Raw genomic sequence first — 13,018 nt, forward strand, 5'->3', positions numbered from 1 at the left:
ACGAGTCGGTCTGTTCCGCGGACGGAGGTGCTAAAATGAGAGGTCTCTATTTTTCAGATAACATCGCAGACTTCCGGTCAATTTCATTTTTCACTCGAATCATAACGTTGTATCTGCGTTGTATCCCCGAAACGCTATGGAATCGCGCGTGCTTTCCAACGGCAACGGGAACGGTGGTCGGAGGATACGGAAAATCGTAAAGCATCCTCGTCGCAGGTCGTGACGCGCTATAAATCAAACACGTACAATTGTTGACAAAAATCAATAAATATACCTTTCACCCGTGTACATGGGATTTTCGAACGACTGGATTTCAGATTAATCACTTCTCTTTGCCACCGATCGATGTTGTACCTACCCACCTACGTACACGCATGTATATCAAAGCACGCTTCGCTTCTCGGATGGACAATTCTACGTATGATACTTCTATAGATCCAACCGTGCAGCGTTGCAACGTTCGTTACTTGTTTCATTAACGCTTTCCTCAATTTTATATATCTATATGGTTTTTTCTGTTTTTTTTGTTTTTTTATAGTCCGTTTCTTTTTTTCGCCATCCCTCTGTCTCCGTTTCTTTTTCTCTTCGCAATTTTCCGCTAGAACAAATACGCACAGGATGGGCTCCTGGATATAACGAATACAACTCTACGTGCACCACCCACATCTGTACGTTCGTATGAACCGTACGGTGTAACGTATTGACTTCTGCTGCACCTATGCCACGCTACGATCTATCATCTTTGGATTATTACGGCTTTCTATCCGGCGTGAAATTCGTGAGCGCTTTTGTACTCCATGAATTTTATCGTACACATTCGTCTTTCAGAAATTTTTATTTCCATACACGGTACACGTACGGAATAAATCCCTCTACAATTTGCTATCACATTTCGCGCGAGAAAAGCTGCAGTTTCACTACAAACGTCATTAACGTTTTAGGAAATTGAAGGCGTTGAGCGGGCGACCCAGTCGCTACAGCGTCGCTGCATTCTCACATCTCTCCGCGCCGCACATAACTACAATGTAGTCAGCTTCTTTTATAATACCGCAGATGATTATCAAAAAAGCAGCGACGCTCAACGCCTTCAATTTCCTGAAACGTTATTGACGACCGCCAAAAATTCAGCATTTTTCCAACCTTTTGGTGGTCATAACTGTCGGTGTGTTTTTGTCTCGAAATTTTGAAATGAGAATACTCCAAGATTTTGAACCTTTTTTTTTAATTTCTGCTCCATCATTTTTTCCTTCGTAGTTACAAGCTTCCAAACTGAGGGCTCTAAACTTCACGCAACCGACAATACATCTTTTCGCGAATAATTTGTACTCCGTTAACTTCACTCGTTCCATATTACAGTGGCTGCGTTAAAGTGAAACAAAAAAGAAAGGTCTTATACCGTGCACGTGTAGTCGGGGTGTAAAATTTTTCGTGCCGAGATATTCAGCCGTTTTATGTATAATACAAAGCACTTGGTGAAATTATCTCGAACCTTGGCGAAGAATATAATCATTTGGGTTGACTCGCGGACGTCGTATAATCAGGGTTCGAGTTAATCTCCAATAGTGCGTAATAAAATGATTAGATATATACACAGTGGCGTGCGTCAACTGTCACGACGGTCACGTGATTAAAAACGAAAGCACGCCCGTGTTGAACTCACCCAAATATATATCTATATATCTATATGTATATACACACCTGTAATTCCACCTTTACGATCTCCAAACTCACCCGGGTTCTCGAAAAGTGTGCAACCATTCGTGTTGCATGCGGGCCGCAGAAGAACTCGGCGATTCATCAATTTGAAATACCCGCAGAAAATATACTGCAGTAAAATTACATTCGCAGTTTAATCAGGTGGTGATCATGCGGTAAAACTAAGAATTCCACCTTTCAACTTGAGCGAATTCACCAGTTCTCGTATGAATTCCAACGAATCACCGGTATCATATTCAATGTATTTATATCTCGATGCTAGTATCGCGAGTCCTTGTTACGCCCGAGTGGCGTATAAAATCAATCGGAAGTTTTGCGAGCGACTTACAAACGAGAAACGAACGATGCAATACGCGATAATTAGCGAGTTAATCGTTACCAATTAGCGAGGGGTTAATAATACCTGTTTCTAAATTGGAATCGTTGCGTCACGGGTGCTAATCCACCGTATTGTATTCCGCGTCATAATGGGCTTGCCAATGCATGGTTCAGGAATGTCGACGTATTCAGATCCATTTCAGCGTTTCATGGGATTGTTTCAGTGCCACCGGACATCCTGGACTACCCTACGAGTACGGATATGGTTGTCCGCGAAGGCAGTAACGTTACGTTACGGTGCGCGGCAACTGGCACCCCGGCACCGTCGGTGACGTGGCGACGAGAGGATGGCAACCCTATTATTCAATTCACCACCCAGGAAGGTGAGCGTCGCACGATCATTGGAAAAAAAAAAAAAACTATTTTTTCAACCCAAGTACGAGCGCGTCGCCTCATTTCGTTGGGAGAAATTGAGAATGCTTGAATTGCGCGGTAGCCGGTCGATAAAAGTTGAAAAATCGAATCACGTGACACTCTCGTTACAATTAATGACGGAGAGTGAACAGTCGATCCGGTTGGAACAGGTGCGAAGATACACCGTGATTCGAATGTTTCGGTCTCGAGCCGGGCTATGGGAAAATTTCTGTGGGTGATTACAAAACGATAAGATCTCACCGGAGTTAGCATGCCGGCGGTGAGCGCTCTATATATCCGACGGACATGCATGCACGCGGGGCAACCGAGATCGAGTCAATATTAGCCACGAAAAGTATAGATCGAGTCGTATCTCTAATTGTACCTATACGTATGTTGTAAATGTACGTCTACTCTGGTGAAAGAGCGGAAAGAACTGTGTACAGATGGCTATTAAACACGCGACCGAACTTACCCCGTGTATACGTATACGTGCGGTATCGAATCGAAATGGGGGAAAAAGTAGAAAAATGGTGGTCAACTTGAATAATAAATCATAATTTTCACCGATTGCGAATGTGTACGGGAAATATATTTTGTGGTTCAATTTTATGAAAAAGTATAGAAAAATGGTAAAAAAGTGCGCGTGATTAAAGCGATTGATTGGCTCGACGAATAGATACGTGGACCCCGGGAAATTGTGTATTCAAAGCTCTCGGTGGAGTTTAAAGAAGAAATACCTTAAAGTTGCGGGCTCCGAAGAGGAAGCGCGCGTATAGGTTTCACCGGTGAGAACAAATACTTAAGCGATTCCTTAAAACAGGGTGCACTGGGATATATAAAAGATTCATCCTTTGAATAAATTACCTTATTCCAGAGAGGGAAAATATTTTACGCTCGCATTCCGCTGGCATACCAACGCAACGGGGACGCGGGTGACGCTGACACGAGGCCTTGAATCCCCTTGCACCTTTTATTTTCAACAGCTTCTCTATCGGCGCGATCTCCTCGCCTTCTTTCCTGCATGACTGACGCGACAAAAGGGTACTCTTGTGGTTTTCACTTGAATCAATATACCGAAGCGGCTCGAACCGTCACCGAGATTTTACTCGGAATTACCTGAGTTGTTGGTATATTGCCTAGACACCTATACCTACCTATTCACGCGTACACGTGATGTCAATCGCGATTTGGAAAACGCGAAGAAATTGGGGATCGAATTTTTTTCGCTAGAAATGGAATAGGAACGCGACGTCGAACCACGCTATGTCTGTAGGTATTATGCCGTTTCTTATTTTATTTTATATTTTTTTTTCATTCCTTTTAACTCGCACCTATACGTCATCCGGCGCGAACGTTCACCCCTTGTATTGTTACGGTATACGTTGGATTCGTACGTGTATACGTGTGCACGCGTACCTGAAGAGTAATCATCAACCGGAAATGCGAAATATCTGCAGTTTACAGCGCGATGGAATGATTATTTTCATCCAGCTCACACCCCTCGAAGCTGCGAGGACACGCGAACCGAGCGATTCTTTTGATCACTTCTTATCTGTTGTGAAGATGTGCTGGGTATTGAAAAACTTTCATTATTTCAAAGAAATTCACGAGTGGTGAGCGCAGTGGATCTAAATTTCGGAAATATTTTTATCGCGGATTTCAATCGAAGATACGTGTGGCTCGTTCAGTCGGAGTAATATCGATTAGACAAATTTGATTTGACGATATTTTATTGTTCCAATTTCCATTCTAATTACAGGATTAACCATTTCAAAACCTGGATGTATGTACCAAAAAACTCTGGATCGTTCGGCCAGGCGTATCCATATAAGAAAAAAATGCAGAATGCTAGAAGTAATTCAATTTGAAAGGTTTCGGTCGAACCAACATCAGAGTTCTACTGTTTCTGAGTTATTCGGTTGTACATTTTAAAATAAAATAGTTAGATTTTCATTCGTCATTATTATTTTGTTTTTGTCAAAGGCAGAAACATGTGTATATTGCACATCGCATATTCACAATTGTCGTTTCATACGTAGCTTGATTCATGTCAAAGTCTGTAGAACTGTGGGGGTCGCTGGTATACTATGCTTGATTATATTGTTTTCCCGACTCGATCCGCGTGATGTGGAGTAATTAATTAATAGCCACGTGGCTCGGCACTCGAGGCCTATAGCGAGATAATACTTCACTGCGATGGGTGAGAATAACCCGTTACACAAAGTCAACCGGAGTTCCGGGAACGAAAATATTCTCCTCCTTCAACAATATCTGCTCTCGTTATAACGGTAAATTGTTGGCGTAATTATCAACTGTTTCCGATATCGGCAAACACTGACAACTTCAACGACAAAGTTTCTGTGCGCTACACGAAGAAACTCCGACGATTATCGTTGTATTAGATGCGGGAACACTTTTTTTCCAGGAAGGATAGCACAGACGTTTTACGTATTCTTTGCTCTCATAATCATCACGATAAAAAACAGTAATGAAACAATTAAGTGGTATAAGAATAACGCGAATGTGGGTAAAAAAAAAACAGTTTTTTGACGGTCGAAAGTCAAAGAATTATACACATTTTGACCAACGATGTGGTTTTCTTGCCACTGTACAAAGATTCACAGAATCGTAACGGCCGTTAGTTTCTTGCTACATTCATCCCACATCTCGCATAGCGTGGAACATTCAAATTCTTTCGACCGGAAAATGAGGTCATTTGATTTTCCGATGTATAAATCGCGCGATACCTTTTTCTCGATTTTCACCCGTCGATGTGGAAACAATTAGCGGCAGTCTCGATAGTTTTTTCGATTCCCGTTCGCATTCAGGATTAAACGGAGAATTTTCTTCTAATTGGCAATTATGAGCTCTGGTGCGGGTTGCCTAGAATCAGATTACAACGATTCTTACATTATTGCGAAGCGCGTCACAGTTGACCGAAATAATTATTGCACCGGACGTCGTTCGATTTCCTTGATATTTTTCATCGTAACCTGATAATGAGAGAGGCGGGTGTTGATGTTACAGTGGCGAGTACCGAGGGTCCGGAATTGGAGATTCTGCGCGTCAGCCGGCGTCACATGGGTCCTTACCTCTGCATCGCATCCAACGGAGTTCCACCCACAGTCAGCAAGCGAATCGTTCTCATTGTACACTGTAAGTATCTCGGAAGCCGTAGCGAAGCATATTCCCCATGCCACCGGGTACGACCCAAACGTACGCGTTAAAAGGGATTTTCAAACGCACGATGCATGCAAGGAAACCCCGTAAAACTTACGTAACGCGATGCGTAATCGATGCTAGAAATGCACCGTCTCATGACCTCACGGAGTGTTCCGTGTCATCGAGAACTACGCGTCATCGCTTCACCAGACGATTCTCCTGTCTCTTGAAATCGGTGAAGATCTAGGTAAATTCACCGCCGCAAAATAGGCCTATCCAATTCGAGATCAAAGGATGTTCTAGTGATCCGAACAATTCTACCCTTCAGGAAGAACGAAAATCTCAAAGGGATCGTGGGTTGCAAGTGATTCTTCATTTCTCAGTATTATTGGTTGGCATTGGTTGACGTACGGTTTTCCCGAAAATCAGGGTTTTGTCGAAATCTCCTGATGAGTGAATATTGTCAACCAATAGGAAATTTTTACCATCGTTCGCGACAAGATCAAAATTCATGACTCGAGGTCCAAAATCACCTGGCGAACCAATAAAATTAGAAATGATGGGTGAATTGTCAGAAGTTTGGAACGAATTTTGTATATACCGCTCTATCTGTATAAATGTTATCTGTGTCTGTAATAAAATTATTATAGAGAATCCATGTTACGGAAGCTTTGAAATTCAACGCGATGACCGATCCGAATAGAAATAGTACGTCAAATTCGTTATCGCGAAATCAGAGTTACAGTGTAACGGGTATTGATCGATTGATTTTTGACTCTTTTGACAGTTCCTCCGAGAGTGTGGATCGAAAATCAATTGGTCGGTGTTTACGAAGGGCAAACAGTGACGCTCACGTGCCATAGCGAGGCGTTTCCGCGACCGATCGCCTACTGGACCAGACCGACAAATCAGATCATCGTCAACGGTTGGTATATTCTATACAAATTCATTAATTTAATTAAACTGGAAACCCGACTCAACATAGAACTGCAGTGCGGTTCGCGTTCATGCTGTACGTAACGCTGCTGATTCCATTATATTTCGTCGCGGTTCAATTGATCGGTGTAAAATAATTATTCAATTTCATATAACATTCGATATCGCGGAAGTGGTACGACTCCGGTGTTCATTGATTCGTCCCTCCTTCTTTTCATCTCATTCTCGTATTTTTGCCTACGAATTTTTACACCGTATCGTATACCAACGGATCGATTACATTCTTGTAACCACATTACAGTTTTTATTCCTATCAACAGGGATGACGATAATGAAGCTACGATGACGTAGTCCAAAAAAAGTTCCATTTTCGATCACTTCATTCGTAAGTGAAGCACATAAACAACCGGAGTTTGGATACTGGTCTGAACCAGTGGACCAACAATTTCCCATATGAGTGCGAATTGTCGAACAACGAACAACGAACGAACGGGCAATCGTTAATTAACCATCGTATTCCCTGGCAAAGCTCGTATTTAATTCATCGTCTATCGTCATACATAATCACGCGAAAATTTTCACCCAGATGAAATTATATCTACGCAAGGCTTTGTGGGCATACGATTGAAGATTATCGAACTATTTCCGACGAGAACCTGCGCTTTAGCGATAGATTATCTTTTCTTTCTCACCTACTCATGATCGGATTTAGTTTTCCTGCTTAGGAAATAATTGATTGATCGATTAGCTGTCGACATGTTGCACTTCAAACATCGCCCTAAACGCAGAAGCAATAAGTGCAGGAGTAGTCAAAATCACAACTCCGAAAGTAAAATTTTTCGTGGAATCGGTTTTTCTTTCAAGTTCCTTTGGCGTTGCGGACTTTCACTTTTAGCAAATGAATTTACAGCTTCTAATACGAGCTTTATATTCCGAAATGAGCGAAGTTTAGGTAAAATGACGAAGCGCAAACGGAGGAAAAAAAGAAAATTAATTTCAAACTTTGACAATCATAGTAGTTTGACTCAGTTCAAATTTCGGTTTGGTAAATATAACGCCAAGTAATTATTCTAAAAAAAAAAAATTACAACTACTTCAGGTACTACAACCTTAGCTATAACCTAATGGACAAAAAAGAATAATTCTCCTCGAGCGAATGAAACTAAATTTCCGAATGTAAACTTCCGAATTTGGAGTCGTATCTACCAAAGTATACAGGGTAACCCTTAAATCAAGGGATGTTACCTCAACCGTTAAAGTAACCCCAACAATTGAGGGATCAGTTGTAGGTGAATCTATAATTCATTTCAAACGTTGACCCTCGAAGGTTAAAAGTTAGAAAACCCTTTATATATTTCGGGTTATTAACTATCGATGTATAATTTAGATTTTTCCGAATTCCCTCCATTTTTTTGTAAAATAATCGACGTAACGGACGTAATGCTTGCACGTACCTACTCATAACTACAAACAATACGATCAAAAAGTCTGGAGGAGAAGCGGGGAGGGATCAAATTCGCAACTTAAGGGTAAACGCTCAACTCGTACGAGAATTCTCAGCTCGAGATGCTCTCAAACTTGAAAGAAACACCCGGCTGTGTAGAGGGAAACCCTCAATTTTAAGGTGAAACCATCTGCTTGAAAAAAATTCTCAATTAAGAGGTACGAATTTACCCTTCGAAGATGGGGGTTACTTTGGTAGCGGGTTCGGGAGTGGATTGAGAGTCTTTTTTTTCTGTTGAAGTGAGTCGGCTGATGGGCCATAGGGATCGTGCGTGAACCGTATAACTTGTGAAGCGCAGCTATGCGAAACTGTGAGACTCGAAGATAATAATCCGTTGTAGTCCCGTTAATAAGGTCGATTATCTGTCACAACGATCTTATCCGTTTTCTAATTTTTCAATACCTTCACCTTACAGATGACAATTTCAAGTTAGTCTCGAGTTACTCGGGATACGAGAGCACGATGCAGTTAACCATTCGTTCCATACAGCCGCAGGATTTTGGAGCGTTTCAATGCGTAGCCAAAAATGCTATTGGCGAAACGGACGGTAAAATTAAATTGTACGGTGAGTATATTTGATACATGTTCATTCGAATATCGGCGTATGTACTTACATTGTTCATAAATATGCACGTACACGTATATCCTTCGTGGATCGCGAGGTATATTAGCGACCTGTAGATAACACGGGAAATATGGTCAATGTAACGGCGTTGCAGTATCGTCGAAACGCTTCTCGATACCGATCGCCATTACAATCAGGTACCTGTTTCACGGTGATGAAGTTTTGGGCAAAATCGTCGAAAAACGACGGTGTTTGTGGATGATTGCCACGAACGACGGCGACGCGTCGATGATAATAGCAATATCAATCTGTAGCTCTCAGCTCTTCGACCACCGCGTCGATATCGTTGGAATCGGGCCATGAAAGCGGTCTGTGACGCGAACTTTGTTATCATTGAGTGATTATTTCTTGCTAATTGCTTTGCGATCACGATCCTCGAAGAATTCGAATCAATGCAATTTCGGACATTCGATAAACGATGTGAAAAATTCAATTTGTGTTCGTTAAAAGAAGTAGAAGAAAAAACGAGTAATCGAATTTTCGCAGGAGAATGGCGGAGAAAATGGTCGTTCTCTGCACGCGAGACTTCTACTTCGCGGTGTTATATGTTATACACGTTTTTGTGTTGCAGCGATGTGATTTCGTGTCGACGTGAAGGGTAGTTGAGCTAATAACATATTTAGTGAGAAAATAGGAGGTGAAAACGCTTAATCGAAAGCAATTCCTTCGTTATAGCTAATGACGTTACAGCATGCATCCGTTTATTACATAAAAGTAGCATAAGTACAGGGCACGGTATGTATTACGCAGGTGTAGCTGGCTGCGAGCAGGCAATCAGTGAACGTCAGTATTGGTGGTGGGACAAAATTCCGAACTCCTGAGGTGGTAGAATATGTATACCATACATATTAGTAGCAGCATAGAAGGCATACTGTCGACGTCTGAAGTTTAGAGACCTCAGTTTGGTAGCTTGTAACTACAAAGAAAAAAATGATGGAGCAGAAATTCAAAAAAAGTTCAAAAGCTTGGAGTATTCTGCGTCTGATGACTTATTTCCGAATTTCGAAAAAGAAACACCGGAAGGTCGAAAAACGTTGTTTTCTCAGAGTCAACCGGAGTGGGTTAACTTTGGAGCGTCCCCACTCGTTAGAAAAGCCCTGGAAAATATTTAAAAAAAAAATCAGCGATGTCATTGAAAGATTTTCTAAAAGGATCCGGTTGAAAAATTTCGAAAATATTGAAAAACATGGCACCCAGGTGCAACGAAGTACGAAGAGGTGATCTCGGGAACGGTTGAAGCTAAACGGATCTAGGTGGGCTGAAAATTTGTAGAAAAATATAGACTTTCTAATGTCGTGAACGGAAAATTACTCGTGTTGTCGAATTTTCAGTAATCGCAATTGACGGTTCAGGATATTATGGGCGGTGGGCAAATCCAGTCGCTACAGCGTCGCTGCAAATTCAGATAACCATCTGCGGCTTTGTAAAAGAAACCCACTACAATGTAGCGACGCGCCGTGCCGGGAGATCTGAGAATGCCGCGACGCTGCACCGGCTATACCTATAGCGGTAGAAATATTTATAGAGGATCGAAGCAGGAAACTGAGCTTTCAACCTCGCTTCTATATTATTTCGATGTATTTCACGCTATTTAAGTGGCATGCCGTGTAAAGCTAGTTCTATTCAGGAAGCCCATTATACCTCGGTGCGCGCTACAAGACTTTAATTGATTGCTCGCCTAATTACAAGTGGAAATTTCGACTTTCGTGTATGTAATACGCACAAAAGCCAAGGTTTTCAGAAGACTTAACGAAATTTCAATTGAAATGAGAAAAATTTAACAGGCATCGGGTCTGCTACGGTTTAATACGTAAGAGCTGTTTTATAAACTTGACTCGATGTTGTGAAAATACTAATTAGCGGTGTAAACGAATATCGAACCAGAAATTCTTTTTCATCGTTGTTATAGGAGCTATTAGAGCTATGGCTGCTGTAATTTCAGTTTAATACGAGCACATTGCACCATTACCCGAGGTTCCAGGGAGGTCGGGTTATATGCGTGACCCACTCACACCAATTAAAATTGTTAATTCGCACGAATTAAAACTCGAATAAATTCTGAAACCGTACAACGTTCCGCGAGGCCAATCTCTTCGTTACCGAAAATTATTCGTCGAGAGAATTCGAACTTACCGTCCCTTTCGTTTATTACAGTATCAATTCCGAATATGATTAGGTCGGATTGAGCGTCGCTCGAAAACGTAAGACTGGACGAAATTATTCGCGGATCATCAGATGTCGTCGTATTCCGTTGTGCGCGATAATAAACAATGCGGTGTGTGCGTATTAATTTCAGAGATTCCCGCACCGCCGACTACACACAAGCCGAACACGAGAAGAGAGTCGAAAAAATCGTGGAAAAGTGAACGGAATCAGGAGAAAAAGGCGGCTGCGACTAAAGGTGGGACGATACCGAACGGTCTCGATAACGAAGACGTTGGCGAACAACCGACGGATTTCGACTCAGCAACGGCATCGTCAACGATGAATCGACATCTGACGAAAATTGGAATGGCGACAATCATAACGATAATCGGAAGACGATTACCGACATAACTTACACTGGTGCAAAAATATTTTTTACGTTCGAGTTAACACGTCTGTGTAATTACCTTTGAGTATAAGAGTAGATCTTTCGGAGCCAAGGTACTCGAAATAGGTTCGTGGAGTCCTTGATAAAATTATTCAAGTCGTACGACGCGAGCAGATACAAAATATCGAGATCAAACTCAACATTACGCGATGTTTTATTTATTTCGCTCAGTGATACCTATACATCATGTGTCAATTATCTCAACGCGTCTGCCTCGATCACCTATTTTTTTTTTTTTCTTATGGTGAATTTTTCAGAACACGTCGATCAGAGAGATGTGAATATCTCTCTACGTGCGTATGTAAGTTCGCTCGGTCAGTTTCTAGATAAAAATATGGGTTCCATAGTGTATATACATCGAAAGTTTTGAATATCGTCTGCAGTGATTTTTTACTTTAATTTAATTTATTTTTTTACCAACTCGTTACGAGTGAATGAGAGTCTAGCGCAATTGTCTTTTGTGCGATAAATACAGTTTTTTCAATTTTGATCCGAATAAAAAGTTTTGTTCCAATTTTACAGAGTCAATTTTACGAAATAACTCGCGACTTACGTGATACGTTCGTTGATCTTTCCACAGGCTGATGTGATCGTCGATTTTTTTATAAAGTGAAATGACAATGCTGAATTGTTACAATAAAGTCGGTATAGCGATCTCCTCCAGGTATTCAAACAAGGTTACATGCTTTGATCGACGAAAATTTCAGCGCGTATATTTCGCAAACGACGGGACTACGTAATGCTCAGTTTGGAAAGCATAATGTCAATAATATGAGAATATTCGAGTCTGGAGATTAATTTTCTCTCGGGGCTCAAATAGCTATCTAACAAAATACAATCAGTAATATGATCTTGCGCTATTTCACTTGAAAATTTAGATAGTATTAATTGGGTATTTCGAGTCACATACTTACTCGCTTTAATTTCATGCCAGACGCTGTAAGGTTCAGTTCACGTGTATGAATAATGGAAGAAACATTGTCTGAATATACGTACAATTTTTCTCGAACTAATTTGAAAAGTGACGAGACCCGAAATCATCGGGATGATTTCGTTTTCCCCGCTTCTCCGTAATTGGGCACATGGGTGTGTCAATACCATTCCTCTACTTCACGTGAGAATAATAAAAATTATTCAATATCGACTTCTATCCTTTAATACGTACGAAGATTGAACGTGTATACCTCTAAAATGTACAATGTGTAATTATACAATAATGATAGTAGATTACATATGTCTGTATATATACATACGAATGGTAGCCAATATCCTATACATAGTGTTAAGGAAAAGGGATGATTATGCTTACACACCAAGTCGATGATGTGCCGATGCTAAGTTTCATTGTACTTACCATACCTAGCTTATAAGCCTCAGGGACATGTAAATAAAATCAGGTTGAACATTACGGTTAGGTTTCGCATTAACCGTGATAAGTAATTTTTTTGTAAATAAATTACGTTTCATCATGTAACGAAGTTATTGAATAAATGTTAGAAAGATATTGAAAGATATTTGTGAAATTGTCAGCAAGATTTTTTTCAAAACCTCGTTCACATCCTTACGAGAAAGAAACAAAGATAATAATTGTTCGTTGAACATTGTGGATTCAAACCAAAGATTTTGGGAATTTTCACTACCGACTGATGGTGCAACAAAATCTGTCTTACCGACCAAAAAGGGTGGTCTGGTAAGGGTAGTTTTCAGGAACCAGCGGAGGATAAAATCGTCTTGAAAGCTCTGAATT

The 13,018-nt window shown here is 40.9% G+C and overlaps 1 protein-coding gene across 1 annotated transcript in view; it reads left to right on the plus strand.

Moving 5' to 3' along the window:
* LOC105682999 (lachesin-like) overlaps nt 1–12,679 on the plus strand; it is a 47,845-nt gene extending 35,166 nt beyond the window's left edge. The window contains exons 4-8 of the mRNA XM_020851127.2: nt 2,259–2,417; nt 5,479–5,607; nt 6,401–6,538; nt 8,469–8,618; nt 10,975–12,679. Of these exons, the coding sequence (XP_020706786.1) occupies nt 2,259–2,417; nt 5,479–5,607; nt 6,401–6,538; nt 8,469–8,618; nt 10,975–11,234 (836 nt within the window). The 3' untranslated portion in view covers nt 11,235–12,679. The remainder of the gene's footprint in view (nt 1–2,258; nt 2,418–5,478; nt 5,608–6,400; nt 6,539–8,468; nt 8,619–10,974) is intronic.
* The last annotated feature ends 339 nt before the right edge of the window (nt 12,680–13,018 follow it).

This window comes from Athalia rosae, chromosome 2, assembly GCF_917208135.1.
Source record: "Athalia rosae chromosome 2, iyAthRosa1.1, whole genome shotgun sequence".
NCBI lineage: Eukaryota > Metazoa > Arthropoda > Insecta > Hymenoptera > Athaliidae > Athalia > Athalia rosae.